At 40.8% G+C, this 24,340-nt stretch overlaps 1 protein-coding gene across 4 annotated transcripts in view; it reads left to right on the top strand.

Annotated features, from left to right (window-relative positions):
- Positions 1 to 24,340, top strand: part of FAM120B (family with sequence similarity 120B) — a 59,373-nt gene that overhangs the window by 5,952 nt on the left and 29,081 nt on the right. The window contains exons 1-6 of one of the 4 annotated variants that reach the window (XM_048938168.1): positions 3,722 to 3,741; positions 4,140 to 4,249; positions 6,857 to 7,902; positions 10,844 to 11,021; positions 16,242 to 16,337; positions 22,716 to 22,888. In XM_048938168.1, the coding sequence (XP_048794125.1) occupies positions 4,228 to 4,249; positions 6,857 to 7,902; positions 10,844 to 11,021; positions 16,242 to 16,337; positions 22,716 to 22,888 (1,515 nt within the window). In that variant the 5' untranslated portion in view covers positions 3,722 to 3,741; positions 4,140 to 4,227. The other 3 variants (XM_048938169.1, XM_048938167.1, XM_048938170.1) reach the window with 3 other exon arrangements.

Here is a 24,340-nt window from a genome sequence, read left to right on the forward strand (position 1 = left end):
GCTCTGTGCCGGAATGTTTGCGTTTCCCCGTGCCTGGCCCGAGGATGCGGCCGGGGGCGAGGCTGGGTTGTGCCCGGCGGCGGAGCGGAGAGGGCGGCTGCTGCGGCCCCAAGCGCACATTGCTTTTGCCACCTAGCGACAGTGCCGCTCCGCCAACTTGGCTGCGGCGTTATCCTCGGAAAGGGGAGGAAGAAAAAAACAACAACAACAACAAACAAAAAACAACAGCACATCCAGCATCCCTCTGTATCGGCTTTACCAACCGAGTGGGGTGGAGGGGTGGCAATGTCTGAGATCCGAGGGCGGATGGATCTGCCGAAGATCGCTAAGGATCTTTTAGCCTAGGAGAGGTATAGAAAGTTGGTCCGTGAGCATCCCCTTGCTTAAGAAAGTGGAAATAAAAAGTTCCACGCGCGAGGGCTTTCACCCAGCAAAGAAAAAAAAAAAATAGCCCCGTAAAACCGTGCCCCCGAATCGCGACCACCCCCCCGTCGGCACCGGGTATTTGTTAAACTGACGTGGCACAGATTTCTCGATTACCGCTGCTGAGCGTGACTGAAAGGCGCCGTGAGAGCCGGCAGGATCCTGCCCACGGCGCTCATTCTTCTCCGGCTTAATTTATGCCACGCGATTCTGTATTGGGGAAATCAAGCAGAAAGCTCCTTTTTCTGCTTTTTTCCCCCCTCTCCCTCTCTCTTTCAGATGCCGGGCTAACGGGGAGACTGTTTAACTTAAGTGTTTCTATAGGAGGCTGTTGTAGTTTAACTCCTGCCCACCAGTAGCTGAGGCGAACAAAGGAGGGACTCGAGGTCTAACTATTCATCCATTCTCTGCACTTTAATTTTCATTGATTTTGAAGACAAGGGGACTCCTTAGGGATTCTCGCTGAAGGGGGATGACACGCCTTTAGACGCGATCAGCCCCCCAGCCAGCCATCTGCTCCCAACCAAATGGCGCTTTTTCGCTCCCAACCGCGTGTCTCCGCACCCCGCTCCCCCGGGCCGCCCCCGCGGAGGTGCGCGCTCGCGGTGAGCAGCGCGGGGGCTGCGCGGTGACCCCCCCCCCCCCCGGCCGGGAACGGCTGGGTTGCCGCGTTCCCTCGTGGACCGTGCTCCTTTCGGCAAACTCGAGGATGGGAAAAGTCACTTCAAATCGGGGAGGGAGAGCTGAGGATGAAGGCCTCCCCCCGACCCTGCCTTCTTCCCGGGGCGGGGGGGCCGTGGGCATATGGCGAACGGTGCCTACGTGTGGAGCTATGTGTAGCCGAGTGTGCATAATATTTTAATTAGCCCCCCGGCCCCTACGGAGGCATGCGTGAGGCCGCAGCCCCGCGTCACCTGTCCCGGGCATCCCGGTCCTCCCCGGTGCCGGGTGCTGGCATCGCGCTGCCCCGGGTGGTGCTCGGCCGCCGCCGGACCCTGCGCACGGTGCCCCGGGGCCGCGCCTGCCGTGTGCGGGAGGGGATTACGGAGTTCTGCATGTAGGTTAGCCCAAAGTTGCAAAGGCATGTGCTGATTAGAATAAGAATGGGCAGTCGCGTGGCTCAGCTGGCACACAGCGAGGCCAGATGATAGATAAGCAGCTCCGGGCCTTCCCTCCCCCCCAACCCCCTTTTTCAAATCGCAAATCATCTGCTCCGGCCCTATCCTCGCCCCTCATTTCCATGACAATGGCCGTGTGTTTACCTGTGATCCCAGGACCGGCGGGGCATTCCTTTGTCTCCCGATGCGATTACCACAGCCAGCTGCTCTCCAACCCATCCCCGGGCAAATCCCGAAGTGGCCCCTATATGTGTTTTACCGATGGCACACGAGGAGAAAGTGAGCCCCCCCTTCTTCCCCCCCCCACCCCGTTCCCCTGCGCTCCGCGTTTGTTTGGGTTTTCTCCCTGGTTCGTCTCCGACGAGATTTCGCTCGTGGGAAACCGCGAGGGATAAAATTGGCCGCTCGTGTGTGTGTGCTTTTCCGAAACGGGACGGATCGGGGTGCACATCCTTTAGGGGTACACGGAGGGAAGCGGGAAGCAGCGCCTGCTGTGAGGCTCCGGGGACCTCATACAGGGCTCCCCGGCTCTTTCCTGTGCCTCAGGCCCTTGGGCTCCCTCCCTAGGAGAGATGCCTTCTCCAGGGTGCCCAGACTGCATGAAAGCCCACTTCCCAGCAACCCACCTATCTGCTGAAATCTCCTGCCTCACTTCTGCAGAAGGGATGTGGGGACAAATCACTGCATCTCCAGGGTCCACTTGGGTGCAGTTCAGTAAGCCTTCCTCCTTTTTAACCCCATGCTTGCTCCCCACCCCAGGATCCGGGAACTGTGTGAGGAGCACCCACGGTGCCTTCCAATTTGAGGAATAGCCAGGACAAACCTGCAGCCCCCATAGGGCTGGATCAGGCCTTCCCTGGTTCTGAGGCCATGGAATGGGAGGTATGAGCAGGATGACATCGTGCAGACAGGGAAACTTATAGTACTTCTCAGAAAAGTGCTCTGCACGTTGGCAATGAGGCTCCTCTCAGCAGCAGTTCTTAATGTATTCTCACCTAAGGAAACCCCCTCTTGTCTTTTCACTGGTTTTACTTATCATCATTATAAGCCAGAACCCCAAAGAGTGTCTGCAAAGTGCTCCCCCAGCCCTGCTCCCTGCCTGCAGCCCTGCTCCCTGCGTGCCACTGTACTGTACCATGTTTCATGCATGAAGGGTTTTTCTGTCCCCTGAGGCCCCCATCCCTCCCCCCCCCCCCCCCCCCGTTCAGTGCGCACATTGTGTGCTGGCTGCAGCGCAGAACCTGCTGCTAATAAACCTTGAGGGGGGTAGAGGTGGGAGGGGGGGGAGCAGAGGGGGCAACAGTTTGGTTGTATGTTTGCAGGGCTCTCTGAGCCACTTCCAATTTGTGTTGTTTTTATTTCTTCCTGCATCTCTGCGCGGGGGAGAGGGCTTTTGCAGAAGGTGATTATGAGGCAGAGGATGGGTACGGATGGGGCGGGCCGTCCTTTTGGAAATGCTCTCAGCTTTTCTCAGAGCATCTGCCCGGAGACGAACAGATGTGGGCACCTGCGGTGACAGGCCACATATGCTCCGTCCTATTCACAGGCATTCAGACACAGCCACAATGGCCAGGCTTTGTGCACGCCGAGCCACCAAATATATTAATCTGCGCTCCCCAGAGCACCGCTCTGGTTAATTTTTCCCTGGCAATAACATCAGATCTCAGCCTTCCTCGCTCCCCTCCTTCGCCTGAGAACATGTGGAGCTATGTCCCACCTGTTGGCTGCGGGCAGAAGTGGGCATGCAGTGGGGACACGGGGCTCCCTGCTCACCCCAAGCACAGCAAACCCACCCCCACCTCACACAGCCCGCTCCCCCATGGGGTCCCAGAGGTCACTTTGTTGGTCAAACTCTGCTATTTGTCCCCGCAAACACCGGTCAACGAGCGGCGCAGATGCAAAATGACATCAATCTCATATGCAAGGCTGGGACTCTTATTTTTTTAACCAAATCACTTCGCTGCCCGCCCTTGTCATCGCCCCCTCTCGGGTTTGTTTTGGGGCACAGTGTTTGGGGGACAGCAGGCCCGCGGACGAGTCCGAGACCCTCCCCATACCCCAGGCCGCCACTGTGATGCGAGCCGACCGCTGCAGCCGTCGGACGGCACCGCAGCCTCCCGACCCTCGGCTCCTCGGGCCCGGCCCGGCCGCTGCGCGCATGCGCGGCTCCGCCCTGGGAGAAGCGGAAGCGCCTGTTCGGGTCAGTGGTGGGGGCGCCGCGCAGTGCTGGTGGGGCGCTCGGGGGTGGAGGCGAGCGGGGTCCCGCTCCTGGCCGGCAGCACGGCCGCCCGCGGAAAGGACTCGCTGCGCGGCGGGCTCGCACCTCGACCGGGTTGCTCACTGTGCCCGGAGAGCGGCGAGGCCGCGGGGGGTGGCGGTGCGTGTGAGCGGGAAGTGGTGGGCTGTGTTCCTGGGACGGAGTGCTGCTGGCTGCCCTTTGAGATGGGACGCGGGGTTTCGTGGCCATAGCATGCGTGTCGTAGGTTGGGGGCTGGCAAAGGCCGTGGTGTAAGGATACTCAGAATCTTTGGGCCTATACAGCGCTTAGAGGGAAACTGGCTATTTTGGGTCATGGAGGACTTTTTTATTCCCCTCTAGTTCATGCACTTGGTAGCTTTGCAGCTAAAGTCAACTGAGACGTCTGTCTCACAAAAGTAACGAGCATCCAGCCTTCGTTGCACGAAATATGTTTTCCTCTGTTAAGAAACGTAAGCATTCCAACATAAAGTGTTTTAGTCCTACTTCTTCGTGGATTGGACTAGATGATCTCCAGAGGTCCCTTCCAATCCCAGTGATTCTATGATTCCTCCAGTTGTGCTAAGGAATCCCTGACAGAAGCACTCTGGGCAGAATGTTTGCCTTCCCTTTTCAGACACTGAATGAATTAAACGTGGCTCCTCCTTAACGTGGACGTTTCTGTTTAGTGGTGGAACAGGGTGGGTGGAAGAATATAAAATCCTCAATTTTTTAGTGACTTTTTCAGTAAACGTGTGTGGTCATGTTGAAATGGCAGTAGCGGCCGATATTCTTGCTTATATGGCTGGCTGTTAACTGCCTCTTAATTAAACTAGGTCATTAATGGTCATGGAGATTTTTCTGATAGTGATGATAATAATATCATAGATTTGCATGAGGTCTTAGGCAAGAATATCTTCAGATACAGGTGTTAGAAGGTGGGGAAAATGTCTCTTTCAGTTGCATATGGCATGGTATAGCTTGTAAGTTGTTTACTGCACTTCTTGCTCTAGCTGCATAGCTGCTGGGGACAGAGTCTGCACTGATTCATAAATTTTGCTTGGACATGATGCGTTACTGCAGAAGTAAGACCTGCTATGGCTTTTTACATCTCTGCAGTGAGTTTGAAAGGTGAAGATCTTCACACCCATTGCTAGGTCTCCATGGAAAGTGATAAAAAGAGATAACCTTCCAGGACTCAAATCATTCGTAATCAGAAGCGTATCTTTCCTGGAAAGCAAATGGCTGGAGTGTTAAGGGCACGCAGGTATCACTGCAAGGAAGTAGCATCTCAGAGAAAGCAGTGCCCTACCTTGCATACTTGTACAGCAATGTGTGTGATTTATGCATGTTCATTTCTGATTCTTATAACAGTGATGTCTGTTGTATATTTTGAGATCTTATTACACGTGCATTTGTGTATTTCATCTTGCATTGAAGACTATGGCATTCAAAAGCTATATCTGAAAGGCATTTAAATATTTAAAAATTCAAGGGAGAAGAACTCAAAAATACCTGTAGAAATTTCCAATTGCAATACTTCTGAATTCAACTTTCTCCCTCCTCCCCCCCCCCCCCCCCCTTTTTTCTTCTGTATATCACAGACACGTTCATTGCAATCATAGAATTGTTAAAATTGGAAAAGATCATCTAGTCCAACCATCCACCTACCACCAATATGCCCACTAAACCATGTCCCTAAGTACTGCATCTACCCTTTCCTTCAACACCTCCTGAGAGTGTGACTCCACCGCTTCCCTGGGCAGCTGTTTCCATGTAGCAATGTAATGCTCTGAAGACAACCTGTAACTGAATTGTCAGAGCGGCGTGAAAAACAAAACAAAAATTGTAGCTGATTAATTAAAACACAGTGAATATCTTCACTAATGGAAGAGGCATTCAACTTTTAAGTAAAATCAGCATAAAAGCAAATAGACCTTTTTGAGAATAGAGAACAAAGCGAAGCTCAATGAGAAAATCAACTTGTTTCTTCCAGTTTTCATTGCAAAGTCCTTTAAAATGTCATTGTGATAAAAAGCACATCTAATGTCAAAGCTGTGCCAAACTAATAATGTGCCATGAGATTTCTGGAAATGAAGTGGAGGTCATCAATGGTTCTAATTTTATCCTGCGACTCTTTTTATGGAAGATATACGTTGGTTCATTTAGCATTCCAAATAAAGTTCTGCCACAGAAGTTGGAGACTGTGCTTCATTCTTTCGGCCGTTTGCAAATAGAAAATAGACTTATTCCAGTTTTAATTATTTAGTTTCTAGCCAGTGCTTGTGTATGTGTCTTTGAAAATAGGTTGACTCAAAATTGCTGTGCATGTTAGAGATCTCATTTAATAAAATAAATTAACTTCACTATCGGTGACAGTGGGATTCGTAGATTTACTGAAGGTAGGTAAGTCTGTAGTTCTTTAATGTGTCTTAAAACTTAATATTACGTCTCCAAATGACAGCATGGTGAAATGAATTGGAAAATAAATCCAAAGCAAACTGGCGATGCTGATAATGTCAAGGTATTGCAACTGGTGCCACATTGATGGAGTACTGCCTGTAAACGCTGATGGCAGGTGACCAATTTGAGCAGTGAAGGTACAGGACCAATTTCTGAAGTTATTCAGTATTTTTTTTCATCTGGCTACAAGATGTTAATGTATTTTTAGTATGAAGATCAAGTCATTGATTCATGTGTTGCACACTGCCAGGTGAGATGCTGTAAGGCTTTTAATTGCATCTATATTTGTTTTTTTCTAGAAGTGTATACTTTTTATATTTAAGAGTGTTCTTCTGAAATTTTTGAAGTCATACTTCTGAGAACATGTTGATAATTACAGTTTTTACTCATACAAAAAAAAAAAACAAAAAAAACAGGGATGGAAAGCAAAACAAATGGGCTATATAGTCAGTTGGTGATGGGAAGAAAACTGGATGTGACACTTTAAAGGCCAGGATAAAAGAGCAAGCTATTAGCAAAAGCAGAAAAATTCTGTTCAATTTCTGAGCTGTTTTTTCAACTGTAGCATTTCTCAAAACTGCATTTTGGAATGGTGTTTTTATTTTTTTTCCTTTCAGACTGCGGTGAGCTTCAGAAATCAACCATGGGCATTAAAGGTTTACAGGGATTTGTGGCGAGAGTTTGCCCTGACGCATGCAGAATGGTAGATCTGAAAGAGATGGCAGAAAAACACCGCATCGATCATCCAGATGTCACGCCTGTTATTGTAGTAGATGCCATGAGTTGTGTTCGACGCTGGTACACACCAGAATCCTGGGTGTGTGGTGGCCAGTGGCGAGAGTACCTTACTGTTTTAGAGGATTTCATCGAAACTTTTAAAGCAGCTGGTATCGAGTTGGTGTTTTACTTTGATGGAGTGGTGGAAGAGAAAAAGAGAGATGAGTGGATCAAACGGAGGCAGCAGAATAATAAGGAAATAGCCAACCTATTTCAGTTTATCAAGACTCACAGGAAACAGCCGGGGAGAGAAATGTTCGTTCTTCCCTCAGCTTTGCCTACTTTTACACGGTTTGCTCTAAAGTCACTTGGTCAGAAAACAGTGTGCACATTGCAAGAGGCAGATTTTGAGGTGGCTGCGTATGGTTTGCAGCATAACTGCATGGGAATTCTTGGGCAAGATAGTGACTACCTCATCTATAATACATCTCCCTATTTTTCCATTGAGAAGCTCTGCTTGGACAGACTAGTCACTGTTATGTACTCCAGAGAAGATCTTTGCCGTGCGCTAGGTCTTAATATGATGCACCTTCCTCTCTTTGCTTGTTTGCTTGGCAATGATGTTGTTCCAGAGAACATGCTGGAAGGCTTCTGGCATAAATGTTTAGTCATCTGTCCCTCCAGGAATAAGAGCTACAACAGAAGAACAAGCATAATTCTAGCTGTAGCAAAATATATCTCCAAAATTCCATGCTTGTACAGCAGCCTGAAACACTTGGAAGATATGCTACCTCTGGGATCAGACAAGACATTACTTCACAGAGGAATGGAGTCCTATCTTTTGCCAGGGCAGCAGTCTCCATGGATTCCTCCTGATGCAAGAAATTTCAAAATGTTCTCAGGTCAAGAAGAAACACCCATGTGTCGAGATAAGGAAATCTTTCAGGTACTTTGGCTTCTAAAGCTTAATGGGCATTTCATTGTCGTGACTACTTAGTGAAAGCTGGTACTGAGTATACTGATCCTATGTATTTAAATTAGAGCCATGATTAGAAGAGTTACACACTCAGGGCAGATGCAGCACATTTTAATTAAGTTGTTTCTCTCTTTTTGAAGTATCAGACAGGTCAAATAATGGGAAGCAGCACATGTATGGACCCACAGCTGGGCAAAGAGATGTGCTTTCCAAGTATTGTACAATGGAGTAACTTGCTGTTTGCTTTGAGAAGCTGCAGGTCAGATACAGCTGGTTAATAGTCTGCTTGGTTGTGCCTGGCACAGGCAAAGTACCAAAGGGAAGCTGTGCTAAGAATGCAGAAGTTGAAATTGCTTTCATGGAGGTGTTGGAAAAGCTTCCAATAAATCTATATTTCATGATTTTAGGACCACGCTCATTACTGTTCAGATACATAATGCATGGAGGAACCAAAAGCAGAGGCCTGTTAATTCTTAAAGGGCAGGTCTGCATGAAGAAGTTTCACATATGGCTTCCCGCATGGGCAGAGATGCACTGGTGTTGGGTCGTGAAGAGGTACCATCTGCAGATTGGATATATTAATTAGGGTTGCCTGCCTGGCTAGTGGAAAACTGCTGCCAACACATGCACTGATCTTTACACCAACTGGGCTACATTGCATCTGAGTCTATACAACAGTAGTAAGTTTAGAGTATAACTGCAAATGCACGGCAATTAAGAGAATGTATTGAAGTTTAATTAAAAAAAAAAAAAAAGTCTAAAGGAGATGATAGAATTACTGTTACTCCCTGTTTTGTTAGATACATAGGGGCTTTAAAGAGAGATTTTTTTTTTGTCTATATGTTACTTAGTTTCCTTTACAGCTGTTTTTCTGTTTCTTCCTTATATTACTCTCATGTAATCCTACAATGTACATTTTCCTTTTCAGAAAGACTCCAAAGCACTTAAAAGTTAAATTAAAACCTATGCAATGCTCATTTCAGCTAAACTGTAGGCATCTGGGTTTGATGTTAACCACACACAAATACAATACATGTAATTTTTCACTGTACTAGTTAAATAGAAGGCACCATTGAAAAAAAAACAAAACATCACTACATCCTAATTAAATTTTGAAAAATACTGTTTCTGTTTGAAGTGCTTGGAAAAATTAGGTAGAATGTAATCATCTATGTTGGATTACAGCCAGGACAATAGTAGTAATATCCTTACTTCTTAAGAGAACATATCATGTGGTATTTATGACAAGAGGTCATTATTTCTTGATCTTTCATTTTAAGGGTAGCAGTTCTCTAGCATTGTGCTGAGCTACTACAGTATGAAAATATTAATGTTTAGAAGCTTCATTGAAGAATGCCTCACTGTTGCTGCATAAATCCTATGTTAAGCCAGTCATTGAGACAAGGAAATTACAGTCAAAATTGAAGACATGTTAACTAGTCTTCTGCTTTTCTACAAGTGTTTAGATATTCATATGTTGTGTGTGTGCTTTGTTTCATATTTTGGAATCTTTAAAAATAATTCCATTTGCCCTGCACATTATATAAAATGCACATAACTGGCATGTTCAGCCCAGTTCCAAGTTCAAGGACATAACCTCTTGTTACCTCTTCCCTCAGGTTTGGTTTTGCTATATGTAAAAGCAGGTTTGGGAGACTGCATTTCTTCCAGGGTAACCATAAGGATATTGTTATAATAAAATGCTCTGTTGATTGTACAGAAGCCTACTGTTCATTCTGTGCTCATGTGTGCAGTTCTTTGGAAAGTATGACATTTCAGTTGAGTTAGTTTTGATCCATAATGAGCAATGTTTGACTGCAGCTTTGAACTCCTGAGTTCCCATTCGTGCAGACACTGGAATTCTGTGGAGACAGTGAGTTTCTCTGATCTGGCAATTTCCAGTGAAAGAGACGGAGAGAGTTGTGTATATGCACAACCCCAGTCACATAGATAACAAGACACGTAGGGAATGCTGAGCAGAGAAACTTCAGTGCCTCTCACCATTCAGTATGGATCCAAGAGAGTCTACTAGTGGTACCCCATGGAAATAATAGGTCTCATTCAACTGTTTGAGCACCCCTACAGTTTGGTTTGAGGTTGTGAAGTACCAAGTATGGCTGGTTCTGCCCTTGCCCAGTCCAGTTAGGTGCCTGAGAGCAAGTCTGTTGCTTTTCCATGTAAGATGTTCCAGACCAGCAGTCCCTGTTGGTGCTCTCTAGGTGCAGACGGGTCTGTACCCAGTGTGTGGTTAACCTGCAGTCTGGGCACTGCTGTGATTCTGCTTCTCAGCAAGTCTGGAGACCTTGTTTTCCTCACTGCAGCAGACTATTTCTTCACCTGGGAGAAAAACTATTGCAAGGTAGTAAGTAAAATTGCAAGGTAAAAAACTGTGGTGAGTTTAAGTGTTCCAGATTCACCACTGTGTAAACTACACAAACTACTCTTGGAAGAGACTGGTGTAGTTCATCTTGAAATAGAATAAAAAGGTTGGGTTTTGTCATGATTTCACTTTTTTTTTTTTTCTTTAAGTGCACATACCCTTTTTTGAGAGGGAAGGATGAGTGACTAATGGAGGGCAGTTCATTTTTCTACATCTGCATTCGGAATTAATTCTAGAAATGATTACACTTTAAAAGATGTCACGGAGAAACAACTACCAATTTTCAGAGTTCAAGAAGAGACTAAAGAGAAGGGCAATGATGAGTTCCCTGATAATCCCTATCCACAAAATGATGCGTGTCTGAAAATATACTGTACTTCTTTTTTAAAAAGTTCTTGTTCCCTCCCAAACATTCTGTCTACTTCTCCTGATAAAGTACTGTGCCTTCCAGTAATGAATGCATTTATTTTTTTCTGTTTTTACTGTTTGATTGTTCTTAATTTGAAGGTAACGCCTTCTTTCTTTGAACAGTTAGCTAAAGAACATCACATCCAATCTGAAAATTATGCAATCTTCAATATCCTGAGTAATGGAGAGCTTGAGTGCAGCAACTCTTTGGAAGATGATTGTGATACAGAGATTCCTGGACAGGCACTCATCTATCGCCCTGCTCGTCAGCATATTTATTCTGTCTTGTTGGAATCAGGAGGTAAGGTTGAGGCTCCTTACGCTACTATTCAAGCCTACTTTAAAATCTGAAATCTTGAATTCATTGTTTCATTGGCTAATTCAGCATGGCATTTAGGATAAAAGCTGGGCAGCTGAAATGTACTTTGGGAGGAACCAACAAAAAAACTTCACAAATTGTTTTTCTGCATGCTGCTAAATTTCAGTGCTTTTAAAGAGATGTTTTTTTAAATATTTTGTTAAATGAGAAGTTAGGAAAGTTGTTAATGATCAAAAGATTGAGCAAAACTGTGACGTTTAGGCCATTTTAAGAGTTTGAGAGGGTATGAAGCCTTATTTTGCTTTAGAAAGTATAGCTCCTAATGAATTAGCTTCAGCTGTAATATTATTCTGCGAAACAGTAATGCACTGTTGCCATTTTACCTTCTGTTGACTTTAAGTTTGCAATTTTAAGAACATTTGATAGGCAAATGTATTTATTGCAGTAATACAAACACAAGTAGTCATGCTGGTGATTATTAGTGCTTTTATCAATGTGGAAGAAAGTGAGATTTATTTATCCAGCGGTGTAAGTAGATTCTGCAGTGGGTGTATCTGTGCTTTTATTCTACTTTAAGACACAGAATTATTTATGCTCTCAGTGGCTCTTAGGCAGTGACTTGAAAATTAACTGCATTGCAGTTTTATTCTTTTTAATATGTTGCTAATCACTTTACATTTTTATTAATGAAAGTGCAAAACTATCTACTTAATATTCTAAATTCAAAGCAAAGCCTTATATATTAAGTACCTGACTTCCTTCACCAACTGGAGTTTGAAGTCACCATAATAGGAAAAAAAAATTGGAAAAACTGAATCAGAGTTTACACAGTCCTTTAGAGAGAATAACAAAAAGCTCAGCAGTAGCCATGCACATCTGTCATCTTTCATTTTTCGGCCTACTGCCTCTAAATTTTGTAGACAATTATAACTTGGTTGGGTTTTGTTTATTCCTCTACGCAGCAGGATGTTCATTGATGTTTTCAGAAACACCCCGACCCAAAACTTCCAATTAACAATTGTTGCTGCAAGATGGCAGGGTAGTGGGCAGATTTGCATCTGTGTTAGTTTTTTGTAGTACTCAGATGAAGTAGATCAGAATTGAAATGCAGAAACATTAATTTGGAATTCTAATGAATATGAAATTTGGACATGAAGGAGATTTAATTTTAAAAGAATTCTATTTTTTAAAATAAAACCACAGATAACACGTATTACCTGCTCTCAGTTCATGTTTCAAATTCCAGAAAAAAAAATTCTGCAGTAGATTAAGCTGAACACCCCCAGTCCTTACCTTTCCAAAAAGATACAAGGAGTGTATCTGCATGGGTCCCATATTAAATCTGCATTTATTAATTTTGTGCATGTATTTACTAACTGCTATAACTATGTTGCTTTCCAGTATTTCATTGGTTGGTATTTTATTCCAGTGTATATTTGCTTCCAGAGCAAAAGTGTAGACCATTGATTAGTCTCTATAGAGATTTATAAGTAAATGTCCATGTTACTTTTTAATGAATTTCCTTCTAAAGCTACAAGGCAGTAGTGTTCTCCACAAAGCAGAATCCTTTACCAGTTTTACTCAGATAAAGTCAATTATTTTTTGTAATTCAGTGAGAGGTAGAAGGGAGAGATGTAAACTACGCTGTATGCAGATTGTCATATGATGTAGAATTACTTTGAATTATCATTAAAATAAGAGCTTACTGGAAGGAATCAACCAATTAAGTTAGTGCACATGGAGTCTGCTGCCATCATGAAAAACTGCCACTGTAGTTCACCCAAAACCAAGTTGGCTGACTACATGATGTTCCAATTTGCAGTTTGGATACTGGCCTCTTTGCCGTTCACAAATCTGCTTATTTACTGTTTAAAATAGAGATAGCCAATATTTTGCAAAAGCAGTGATTGCAGTTTTATTTAAGAACAGGTGAAAATTATTTAAACTGCTTTGTCTACCTTGAAACAAGAAGCTCTTGTAAGTTTTGAATGTTTAGGTTGAGGTTTTTAAGTAGCCTAAGATACCCAAGAATCAACAGGAGCTGCATATCATATCCTTTGAAATCACTTGCATAGAGTATGCCACTTTGCCTGAAGCCATAGTGTAATAAGCAGCGCCAGCTGAATTCTCTTGCACAGCCACTCATTTCAGTCCCTTTGCAACCTGACAGTTGTGCTGGTGCAGCTGTTTGTGATGCTACATGGTGACCTATATTGAGAAACTGAAAATAATCAATTTTTCCCCTCTTACTTTCTTGCAGTTGAGTAACTAACCTGGTTCTGTTTCCCTGTCCAGCTCTGTAGTCACGAACAGTTATGGTGAAGGAATGACAGGGAGTAGGAATGAATGAATCAGCTCTTACCTGAAAATGTGAGCAAGTGTGCTGGAAGAATTGCTCATGGAGCTATGACTTTGACTGTAATTTGGTGTATGGTGAGCACTTTTACTCTCTGAAATGTTACCAGAATCAGAGCCTTATTTTGACTCAGTGAAAATAAGCAGGAGATTGATGGTGATCCTGACAATACACCATTTGTTGCCTATCTTTTTAAAAATATATATAATTAATGCTATTAGAGCTTCTTCTCATCATTGGGTTGGGTATTGTTTATAGTGATACATAAGCTGACAACTTCTAGCGTTGCTCTTAGAACAATTGTACTATTAGAAAAAATTACAGAGGAGGGAAAAACAACAGTAAGTAGTACAGCCAAGCTCTTTTGTGCACAAAGAATTCAGAACAAAGCCGACAGGTTTTGGCACGAGCTCAGTTCATGGAAATACCTGCACCAGTTGCAAGGTTATGTAATGTGGCCTGAACACGTGGCCAGCTCCTGGAAGTCCTGGCGTCACTCCCAGTTCTAAGATTAGCAGCCAAGACTGACCATGCCTTTGACACTGTCAAAAACAGGCCATTAGGAGAATTTTTGCCAGTTACCACCAGGGATAGCTCAGTAGGGCTGTTGTTGCAGGTGTAGAGGAGCACAGAATTTCCAGCAGTCTCTAATTTTGGTGTTTTGCACATAACTAATTTTTTTTTTTACCTGCTAGGCAGACTTTTCATGATTCATTCAGAACCTATTTAGGCAGAGGAGCTGCTGTTGGTGATATTCTGTATATGCATTGTTGGGGGGAAAAATTTGAGAAGTTAAACCTTTTCTTTTTAATTTTCCCCTAGCAATAATTCCATGCCAGGAGGTTTGGCATTTATTAATCAAACCTCCATTTTGTTCTTGCTAGGTTAATGTGCTGTGAATTTGCATGACTTGGGTTTTAGCTGTATTTATTTGGCATCTTATGAGAGCAGTCATATATTTCTGTTACTAAGGATTATAACAATGAAAAGCACTGAGCTGATGTGAAGCTGCATAGATTAAAAAGATGATACTGTAAGTTTCCCACTATTTTCTGTTTTCACTGTACTTGAGCTCAATGGGTGATGTACAAATAGTATTTCACTAGCATTTGGAATCAAGTGACATTTTGATAAGCTGTTTTGTGAGTTGTGGAGCTTTGTGGCTCCCCCAGCTTCCCTCAGCAAAGTTTTGTATTTCCATGTCCTCTTAACTTCCCTTAACTTCTCACATCCACAGCATTCCATCATGCAATATATTGTGTTCTCAAGTATGTCCCTTATTGTCTGTTGCTCTCCACAGATCCTGTCTGTCTTTTTATTCAGCTCTATTTCTTCCATAGCTATTTGCCATCTTGATTTGAGGTGGAAAAGGTAACTTCGCTTCCCTGCCTTTCTTTCAGTTGGTGCCCTGATAGGATCCTCTTGTCTGCCAAGTCACTGTCTTCGTGAAATGTTCTGCAATTTCATACGGTTGAAATCTTTTGTACTCTTCCATCTTGCGGTGGAAAAGACCTGTGGGTCCATCGATTAATTAAAAGACAGGCATCTTAATTGTATAAGCCTTGCTTCCTTAAGAAGCCAGGCTGAAACCTGGGAGTTTGAACAAGCTGAATGGATTGAATAAATCAGAGTAATTTACTTAATAACCCTTAAAAGAGATTGCTTTGTGAAAGTGACTTTGGGATATTAAATTTGAAGGTTTTCTTAATGAAATAATATTGTCATAGGTAGTAATTTGTAATCAAGATGTGAAACTATTCATGTACTGGAATACTCAGTTTAATGTGTTTGTTTTCCCTACTGAAGGAATTTTTCATTGTATTCTTTGTATCAGCAATTTTCAAACAATGAAGCATCCTAAGCACAGATGTAGGCCTGTCCTTTGCAATTCAGCTGCCAACTCTTCAGTTTATTGGGAGCTTGTACTGTAGGTCCACGGTTAAGGAAGAAAGAAGAAGCAGGGCAGTAAAATGTTTTGTCATGTTCTTTTCTTCTTCCATATCCCTGAAACTAGCACCATATCTGAGGGATTTTATGCCAGCAGTCATTTTCTGCATGGAACTATGGACAAGGTCAGGAAACAGCTTCCCTTGGATTTTAAATGTGAGCTCAACTTTACAAGTCGGTATGGGGTGGAGAGTGTGTTGCTCAAAAGTAGAGAAACTTTTTAAGTAAAGAAACACCTTTGTCTTTACATGGGATGGTGAGGTACGGTTGGGGTTTGAGGGCTAACAAGCCACTTGAGCTATTAGACATAAATCATCTTTTTATACCAGATAAAAGATTGGGAACAATGGCATCTAAAAGCTCTGCATCTTGCTGTGGTGTGACTCCACTGCTGTGAGCTTTCAAATAGATAGTTAAAGCCTCCTATAAAATTTTATCTTTACAGGCATGGGAAACATCAGGTCAAGTTGAGAAGAGAGCCGTGTTGAGGACTGGCTGCATATGTGGCCCTGTGAGGTTGAGGTAGCTCATGCAGGTCCCTAAGCTACACCAAATGCCTCCACAGCTGCCTGAACTGCCTTAGAATAGGAGGGCCTAAAATTGGATGAAAGATGTTGTAGAATGTTTTTCACTGACTTTTTCATTTGTATTTCTGACTGTAATTCCCAAGTCAAAACACCGCATTTATTGTGCATAATAAAAACTCTCTTCACTTGTCCTGATGGTTTGTCATAAAGATAGTAAAATTAATTTTTCTTGCTTAGTTTGTTTTTAAAGAAGCTGAACAAACGTCATTATGAAATACTTTCTATTACATAGAATCCTTACCACCACTCTTTATTTTACACAATTGTCAGTACTTGCACTTCTCTTACTCACCCAATTCTGTCTATTTTTAGATGGAGCCTGTCCTATGGTAAAAGAGTGGTTTGTCTATTGTGGAAATCCTCTACAGGAGCCAGACCTGATACAACCTGTGCAGCCCTCTATTCCAGGTAGGATGAAATAGTGTTTAAATCTGAAATAGTGACATCACTGAAATCAGGTTAGAAGACATCAGACATCCAAAGACATCATCAGACATGATATCCAAAGTAGTTGTGGAAATCTGGGAGCTAAACTAAAAATGCTGTATGCCTATAATTGCTTCCATTTGCCCTGTGTAATTATAAGAGGATTCAGCTTTGAGCTATATCTTATTATTGTGTCTTGTGGAACCCATTCTAAAATGCAAGCAATTCCTTAAATGTTTTAAATACTGCTCTGAGGCCACGATAAGTAGTGTGTGGGGCTGTAATTAAAATTCTCCTGTGGAGCTGAGAGAATGAGTTAATGAGACTGGTGGAGAATTTGGCAATTTTAGACCTCTTGAACTCAGAAAAGAGAACCCAGTTTTCAGCAGAAGTGTAGTGGGGCTACCTGTTTTTGTGTGGTGTCTTTCACTGTCTTAAGTACTAAGTGTTTTGTATGCTCATACCATCTTTCCTTTGGTAAAATATCTATTCTTGAGCACTCTTCATGAAATCATTATTATGAGAGATGTGTTCATGGGGAAAGATACTTACACTATATGTAAGTCTAGCATAGGAAGTAAACAGTACTATATCATTTTTGGTTCTTTTTGTTTGCTTGTTTTTGAGAGGGAAAATTGTTCTAATTTGACCATGCTACTGTGCTTGCAACCACTCTATCTTTATTCTCACAGCTATAGCTCTCTCTTCAATTAATAGTACGTGGATCCAGGAGCTCAGAGGATTTGTGGTCTTTATAGGAAAAACATTATTTCCATTTATATACCTTTGATATCTTGTTAAGAAAAATGATCAGCTAATATATTTTTTAGAGTAATTTCTAACGCTTCTTTCAGTACTCAGAGCTTTGCATAGCAGTCCTCTTTCTGATCTGGTTTAAATCCTTTCATTGCTTTTTTGTGAATATACACATCAAGTTGGAGCACGCTGCCTTTTTTTGTTGTTTTTAGGGATTGCTTTAGATGTTACAGTAAAATGTCTCTTAAAATATCCTAGGATTGTATGTTTATCTTCATTATTAAAGCTGGTAATACCTTTGAACAGTCTTCAAATTCAAGATTGATGGAACGACAGCTGATCTTTAGATAGCAGCCTGTTCAAAATCCTTTTGAAAGGACATGTTTGGAAAGAATTGAGTTATATAAACAAAGTGCAAACAAGCCCTTCATTTGATATACAATAATTTCACTGTGCAGTAGCTCCAATATGTTATTAGCAGAGCGATTATCTAATTGACTTGATGATGGCATAAAATCATCGTGAAATTTTCCAGATGGGTATGAATAGGCAGGGTAAAAGCTGATTTGCCTGTCCTGTAGAACTGTTTTATTTCAGTGTATAATGGTGTGAGAACATGCAATTGTATAACAAACAAACTCAAAGAAGTATAAATGACTTCTATGTAGTTACTCTCTGATTGCATGGTAAATATTATGGTATTTATTGTTGTGAAATGTTCCTTCCTAGGTAATATAGTACCTTCTTCCTTTCCTGGGAGGAATGTACTCTGATTCTACTGCTCTGCAAACATACCACGCACAGAACCCACCTTCATGTTGACAGTAAATAAAATTTCAAATTACTTTGAGTTTGTTTGTGTACAGCAGCTGCATATCAGGAGTTTGTAAAAACATTATCTTTGGAGACATAATCTTCACTAACTCAGTAATGAAAGGCTGTTCTAGCAGACTATTAAAAAGGGGGTGGAGGACTTCTAGTGTTTATTTTTAGTGCTCTGTTGTCATTCCTTCAGCGAACAAATATTTTTCTAAAATTTTTGCAGTCCATATTTGTATGCCTTACATTCGCTCATGCATCTTTTATTTTCCACAGCACGTCTTTCTAATTCACCAAATAAGGTTCTCTACAGCGCATCACATTTTTCAGACAGGGATCACATTTAGAGCTACATTTAAAGAAGTTTTTAAGGGAAGTTAAGAGTTCAAAGCTGTCAATCAAGATCAGGTTACTCAAAAAAAGACAAGAAACCTTAGGAGGAACTATTTGAGAAATCACAGGTGCAATCAGTCTGAGGAAGTTCTTTGTTTAATTTTTGGGGAGGGGAAAATAGCATCATAGTAACTACTTTAGAAGTGTACTGAGAATATATGGGAAATCTTGGCTCTTGTATTTGATTTGGATTAAAAAAGAATATTTAGTATGAATTTTGAATTGTGCTTCATTAAAAATTATAGATTTCACATTGATCTTAAAAAAAAAAAAAAAAAAAAAAAGTGTTTCTACCAGTGCATGGATTTTTGTGTGTAAAACAGCAGAACTGCCTTGAATATGAAAAGCTCGCTGGTGATATATTGCTTTTTTTTTTTTTTTTTTATGAAACATTGAATCCTAATGGCTGTAAAATGATAGTTTAAAATGTGTTTAAACTAAAGTGTTTATTATTTATATGCATTTTTCTTGGGAGAATCTTCTGAATTAGCATTTCTGCTTGTTCTCTTTCTATTTCTCTTTCTCCCTTCTGGAATGTTTCCTTTCAGCTGAATGAGTGTGATTGCAATGTTTCCCACACACCAACAGAGCATTATTTAAAGTGATTTTAAAACATGTGTCTGAGAAATGAATTTCCTTAGAAGATCTATGATCTAAGAAATTACTGTTTAACATACATAATGTGTGAACATCCATTTGATGTCTATACGATTTGTTATGGAACAAAGTTTTAAAATCTTTACTGGACATGTACAGATTTCACATTTCATTTTATTCCTGGAAACCTAGGGGATATTGTAGCTTGTTGTGTATGTAGACTACTTTATCCTGAAGGAGTCTGGATATACTTTCAATCTTCTAATCATTGTATCTTGCAGGAATATGCCGTGAGTATGCTCATATTCCAAGTACTTTTTTTCTGATACTGTTTCCTGAATGCTTCTTTAATTGTCAGTTTTAAGTGGCATTTGGGTTTCTAGCATCTTTAGAGTTGGCCAAGGTTGATCATATGTTAAGATTGAGCACTCCTGTACACTGAGCATTGTCCAGTATATTTTTATAATCTTATTTGTGTTGCTTAGTTTTTACGTGAGCGTGTAAAACAATAAAATGTTGCTGTTTTGTTGCTGGTGTTCTAAAGTGAAATGTCAACAGTCACTACTTCAAACTGATGTAAACAGTTTCATATCATACATTTGTGTCCATATACAGAATGATGATATAATTTAAGTTGGTAAGAAGGTGAGAGTCACTGTTGTGTAAGGCCAGTGTTCAGTGATCCCATAATGTTAATGCATTTTGCAGGCAATGTGTCTTCATAAATCAGTTACTGAAGTTCAAACAAATGAAATATTTTTCATGATGACAGCATGTTTAAATTTATGAAGGGAAAAGGGGGAAAAAAATAGCAAATTATTTTTCTCTCACCTATTTTTTGACCGTGTTTGTATTCATGCAAGTACTACCATTTCACCCCCATGGAGTTTTTTGTGATCTTCCCTTTCTGGGAGTGCCCAAGGACTACAGTTTATGTGCTACTGAATACTGTTTTCACACAGTTTTGTGTATATTGAGAATAACCGTAAGCATATGCAGATCAAGTCTCGTTCTGTAGTTCATGGGACCTTATGATTTCTATGACCCAAATAGGATAAATGCCTTTCTCATGACTAATCTTTACAGTAAAGATGTATCAGTTGTATTTTTGAGCACGTTTTGCTCTATTTCTCTCCCTTTTGTTGCTCACTTGTGGTCGTTGTTTTTTCAAAGTTAGTTTAGTAAATATTTAGATGTGTTAAAAAAGCAAAATACTTCTCATTCTTGTCCAAGTAGCTTTCTCTTTCAGGAGTGTTTTCCAGTTGCTGCAAAGTACACTGTAAGATCTAAACTAGAGCAGAAATCTGTTTTGGGGATCTACTTTATATGAATCCTAGGTCTGTTGACGGTACACGTGGTCCTGAGGAAATCATTAAACTCCAGTGTATTTGTTTGCTTTACTTATCTTTCATTTAAGGGTTAATAAATGGCTCTCTCTTGATTATGACATGGAATTTAATTATTTGTAGAATGCATTGAGACTCTTTCAAAAAAATAGTGCCTTTGGCGGTATGTGCCAAAAGGAGATAGTGTCAAGTTTTCTTTCCCAGAGTAAATAACTCATAATTCATCGGTACCTCTTTTTCCCAGGCGCAAGTCAATTTCACTTCTTAAAGTATAAGGGACTGTTTATGGAAGAAATGTCTCAAATTTTTTGTTGAGCTCTCTCAGTATAGATATGTAGCCTTGATTATTGATGTAGTTCATGGTTTTGCTCTGAAGAAAGAAAAATTTCTATTATTAGGTATGCCCTTGGATGCAATTCGTTTTTAAAAAGTACAGTCAGAAAGGGAACTGATTCTTGGAGTTTCTCCTCATGCAGCTGAACGTGAACCTTTGGGAAAGCAGAAGCCATCAAAACTTTTTGGGCTTACCTGAGTAAAAATAGTCTCGCAGCTTACATTAATTTAGCCTTGGTAGGAAAAGTTGGCTTTGTTTTGTTCTTACGCATGTAATCTTTGCATTTCTTCTTGGAATTCACTCTGCTATCTTTTATTTCCTTAAAGCAACAGTTACCACTATCTAAACCAGCTGTATCGTGCTGTCCATACGGGTCCTCTCACCACCAATGCTTGTGATATCTCTAATCTACCTTTCTAACCCTAATCAAGTTATTGTTATTGTGTTTTATTGTTTGTTTTTTGTTTTATGTACATTTTGTCCTACAGAGATTAGAAACTTACGGTTTGTACAGTGGTAGTTCTTTACATAGTTAAAAATTTGGATGAGAATTTTGGTCTTAAATAGTAAAACAGACGTACACTGGGGAGATGAAGAAAGCAAATACTAAGAACTTTCTACTTTCACCTTCTCTGTAGAATTAGTACCATTTGGTTAATGAGCTTTCTTGGCTAAATAAACATCATCTGTATAGATTCGGCACCTTGTCACTTTAATAATTTATTATCACCAAGTGTTCCTAACTGGACGACAGCAGCTGCACATCTCAAAAAAAAAAAAAAAAAAAAAAAAGGTGTTACCAAATGCAGCTTAATTGGCCCACATTTAAAATTTACACCTCTTTTATTTATCTACAGAAGCAGCAGTGCTTTATGGTAGGAGTCAGTCAATAATTGGGCTTCTTAGGCATAGCCACTTAGCTGTTCTGTTATTTCATGTGCATTAGTGTTTATTTAGATAATGGCTTAAATGTAATTTAAATAGGGAACAAATATTACATTGGACAATGCGTCACAAGTTGGGAGATGGTAACAGGGAGTAAATATGAAAGATTTAGACATTATGGTGAAAGGCACTATAGGAAAGCCTGGAGAGATATATTATACATCACCAATGACTGTTCTTTTCTATGTGTTTGCAGTAATGTTTTGTGTGTCTGCCTAGGGACTACAGAGTGCCAGATAGCCTTGATTTTTTTTATTATTATTATTTTTTTAATTTTTCCCCAAACTTGCTAGTGAACTTACTGCAGAGTAATTATGCCAGCACAGCGTTCTGTTGAGTGCAATGTCTAGCTTTGCCAGCAAAATGGCATAAGTAGCCAGTTTGTTCCTTAAGGTGGTCAGGAGAAAGGAGATTCTGGCATACCTCGAGGGAGTCCAATGCACTGTCACTAGGAGAGAAAAGAAAGAGACACTGTCATATCCCACTGAATCACTGTTTTATGATGAAACTGATTTTACCTAATGCTCTTGGGGAGTAGGGGAAAGGACAAACTTTAAGCCATCCTTTATTCTTGCAAAGGATAAATGTCTCAAAGTTGTCTGTGTTCTGTAACAGTTGAATTCAGTCCACTCTTCTTAAATGTTACTATATTGATAGAATCATAGAACCCATAGAGTTGGAAGGGCCATCTGTTCTAACTCGCCTGCAGTGAGCAGGGACATTCACAGCTGCATCAGGTTGTCCAGGGCCGGATCCAACCTTACCTTGAAAGTCTCCAAAGACAGGGCATCCATCACATCTCTGGGCAACCTGATCCAGTGCCTCACCACCCTCACTGTAAAATACTTTGTCCTTAAATCTAACCTAAATCTGCCCTCTTTTAAGCCTAAAACCATTTCCCCCTGTTTTATCACAACAGACCCTGCTGAAGAGTCTGTCCCCTTCTTTCTTGTAGCTAACCTTTCAATACAATTTGTTTGAATTAAAAGCCTTAAGTATTTGGTGTTTTTTTTTTTCAAAAAAAAACGGGTTTTGTCAAATTACTGTTACTGTCACTCTATGGTCCTTGCAAGTGCCAAAAGCAGATTAGTTGTTTCCTTTCAAATTGTAATTTGGAATGCATATTTTATCTTGTTGATGTTAAGATAAAATAATGGATTTCTTTTGTAGGTGGAACACCTAATTTGAAAACACTGTGGTTTGCCAAAGGACCTGACGTGGAAAAGCAACGATACAGTACATTTCTGGCATGCTTTCACCTTCAGGATGCAATGGAAGAGCTCCAGGCTCTAGAAGCACCTGTTGCAGCATTCTGCTGCTTGCTGACCTACCTTATGCTGCAGGTAGCTGGGACAGTTACTGTTTCTTCGGCTGTCAGCTCTTATAGGTGTGATGACTAGTAAACTTGCTTGCTGGCCTGTGGGCAATTTTTCTTATAATCATTACTGGAAGCACAGTTGATCAAATACAATAATAATGCATTGCAGCATTTTAATTACCCCATTTGACATGCATCACCCTGTTTAAAAAACATGTTTTTTTTTAGTGGTTCATCATAACTCTCACATGTCCATGATAAAGTCTCTTGGGCAGTTTAGCAGAGAGAGTGTAAATAGAGGAGTTTTTCACCCTTTTGAGGACTTGTTTGAAAATTAAAGCTTTTCTTAGTGTTTACATAGTGTCATCAAAAGAAGAAATCTCAAGTGACTATGCAGGCTATGCCAGCAGACACTCTAAGTATTTAGTTGACTCTCACTACTTTTCATACCAGCTTGTATTCTACTCCATTTCAAGTCAGAATTAAGGATATGGCCCTTCTGATTAAATTGTTCAGGTGATCACTAGTTAGTAGTTAGAATTCTAAATGCCTGGCAGCCTGCAGACTAGCTTATTTGTAATAAAAAGGAATGGAAGTTTAAATGCAATATTACTTCATTAATTATATTTCTTCTATGTATAATGTGTTGTTTATGCTTGCCACCTTTCAAATGTGTTTTCACAACTATATTTTTCTCTCTGAGAATTAGAAAATTATAATGCTTTTATCTAATCTAGAGAACTCTAGCATTTTTACTAACACTGAATTACATTTCATCCCTTGTTTTGATTTTTAGACTTGTTTTGTCTTAGTAACAGAATTACACTGGTTTGTGATAAGTGAAAACAGATTCTCTCTAGGTTTCCTATTGTTTTTTTTTTTTCTTTATATGTGTTTGCTCAGTCTTAGATGATGCATTGAGGCAGTATGTATGGGAATTAAACAAATGATCCATATAGCTCCTTTTTTTCTTTAATCTTTGTATAGCAGGATATTAATGGAAATATTTTTTTAAGATCAAAGTCCTGAAGCCACATTTCATGCCTTACCATTTCAATGCAGCAAGATAAGTATTGTGTACTTTGCTTTAAAGACACAGTTTAATTTTTTTCGTGTTTGGATTTGATATGTTTTCACATTTATTTGTCATGCTATTCTGTATACTCTTCCATAGTATGATTATTTGAGAATGTTTTCTTCAATGTGATTAAGAAGTTAAGTAATAGGATAGATCACCTACAGAAAAGTGTATTTACTGAGCCTTGAACACAGAATATTAATAAAATGAAATAGATCCCGTTTAGGAATATGCTCTTCAGAACTTATCATCCAAAAACTGCTGTTAAGAATAGAGGAAAATAGTTTTGTGATTCTCATTTTCAAGAACAGCAAAGACATCATGCCAGATGATGGAATGATTTTCATGGCAGTGCTGGTTTCTCAACATCTGTTCCATTTTCAGCGCTCTGAGTTGCAC

This window comes from Lagopus muta, chromosome 2, assembly GCF_023343835.1.
Source record: "Lagopus muta isolate bLagMut1 chromosome 2, bLagMut1 primary, whole genome shotgun sequence".
In the NCBI taxonomy this organism is placed as follows: Eukaryota; Metazoa; Chordata; class Aves; order Galliformes; family Phasianidae; genus Lagopus; species Lagopus muta.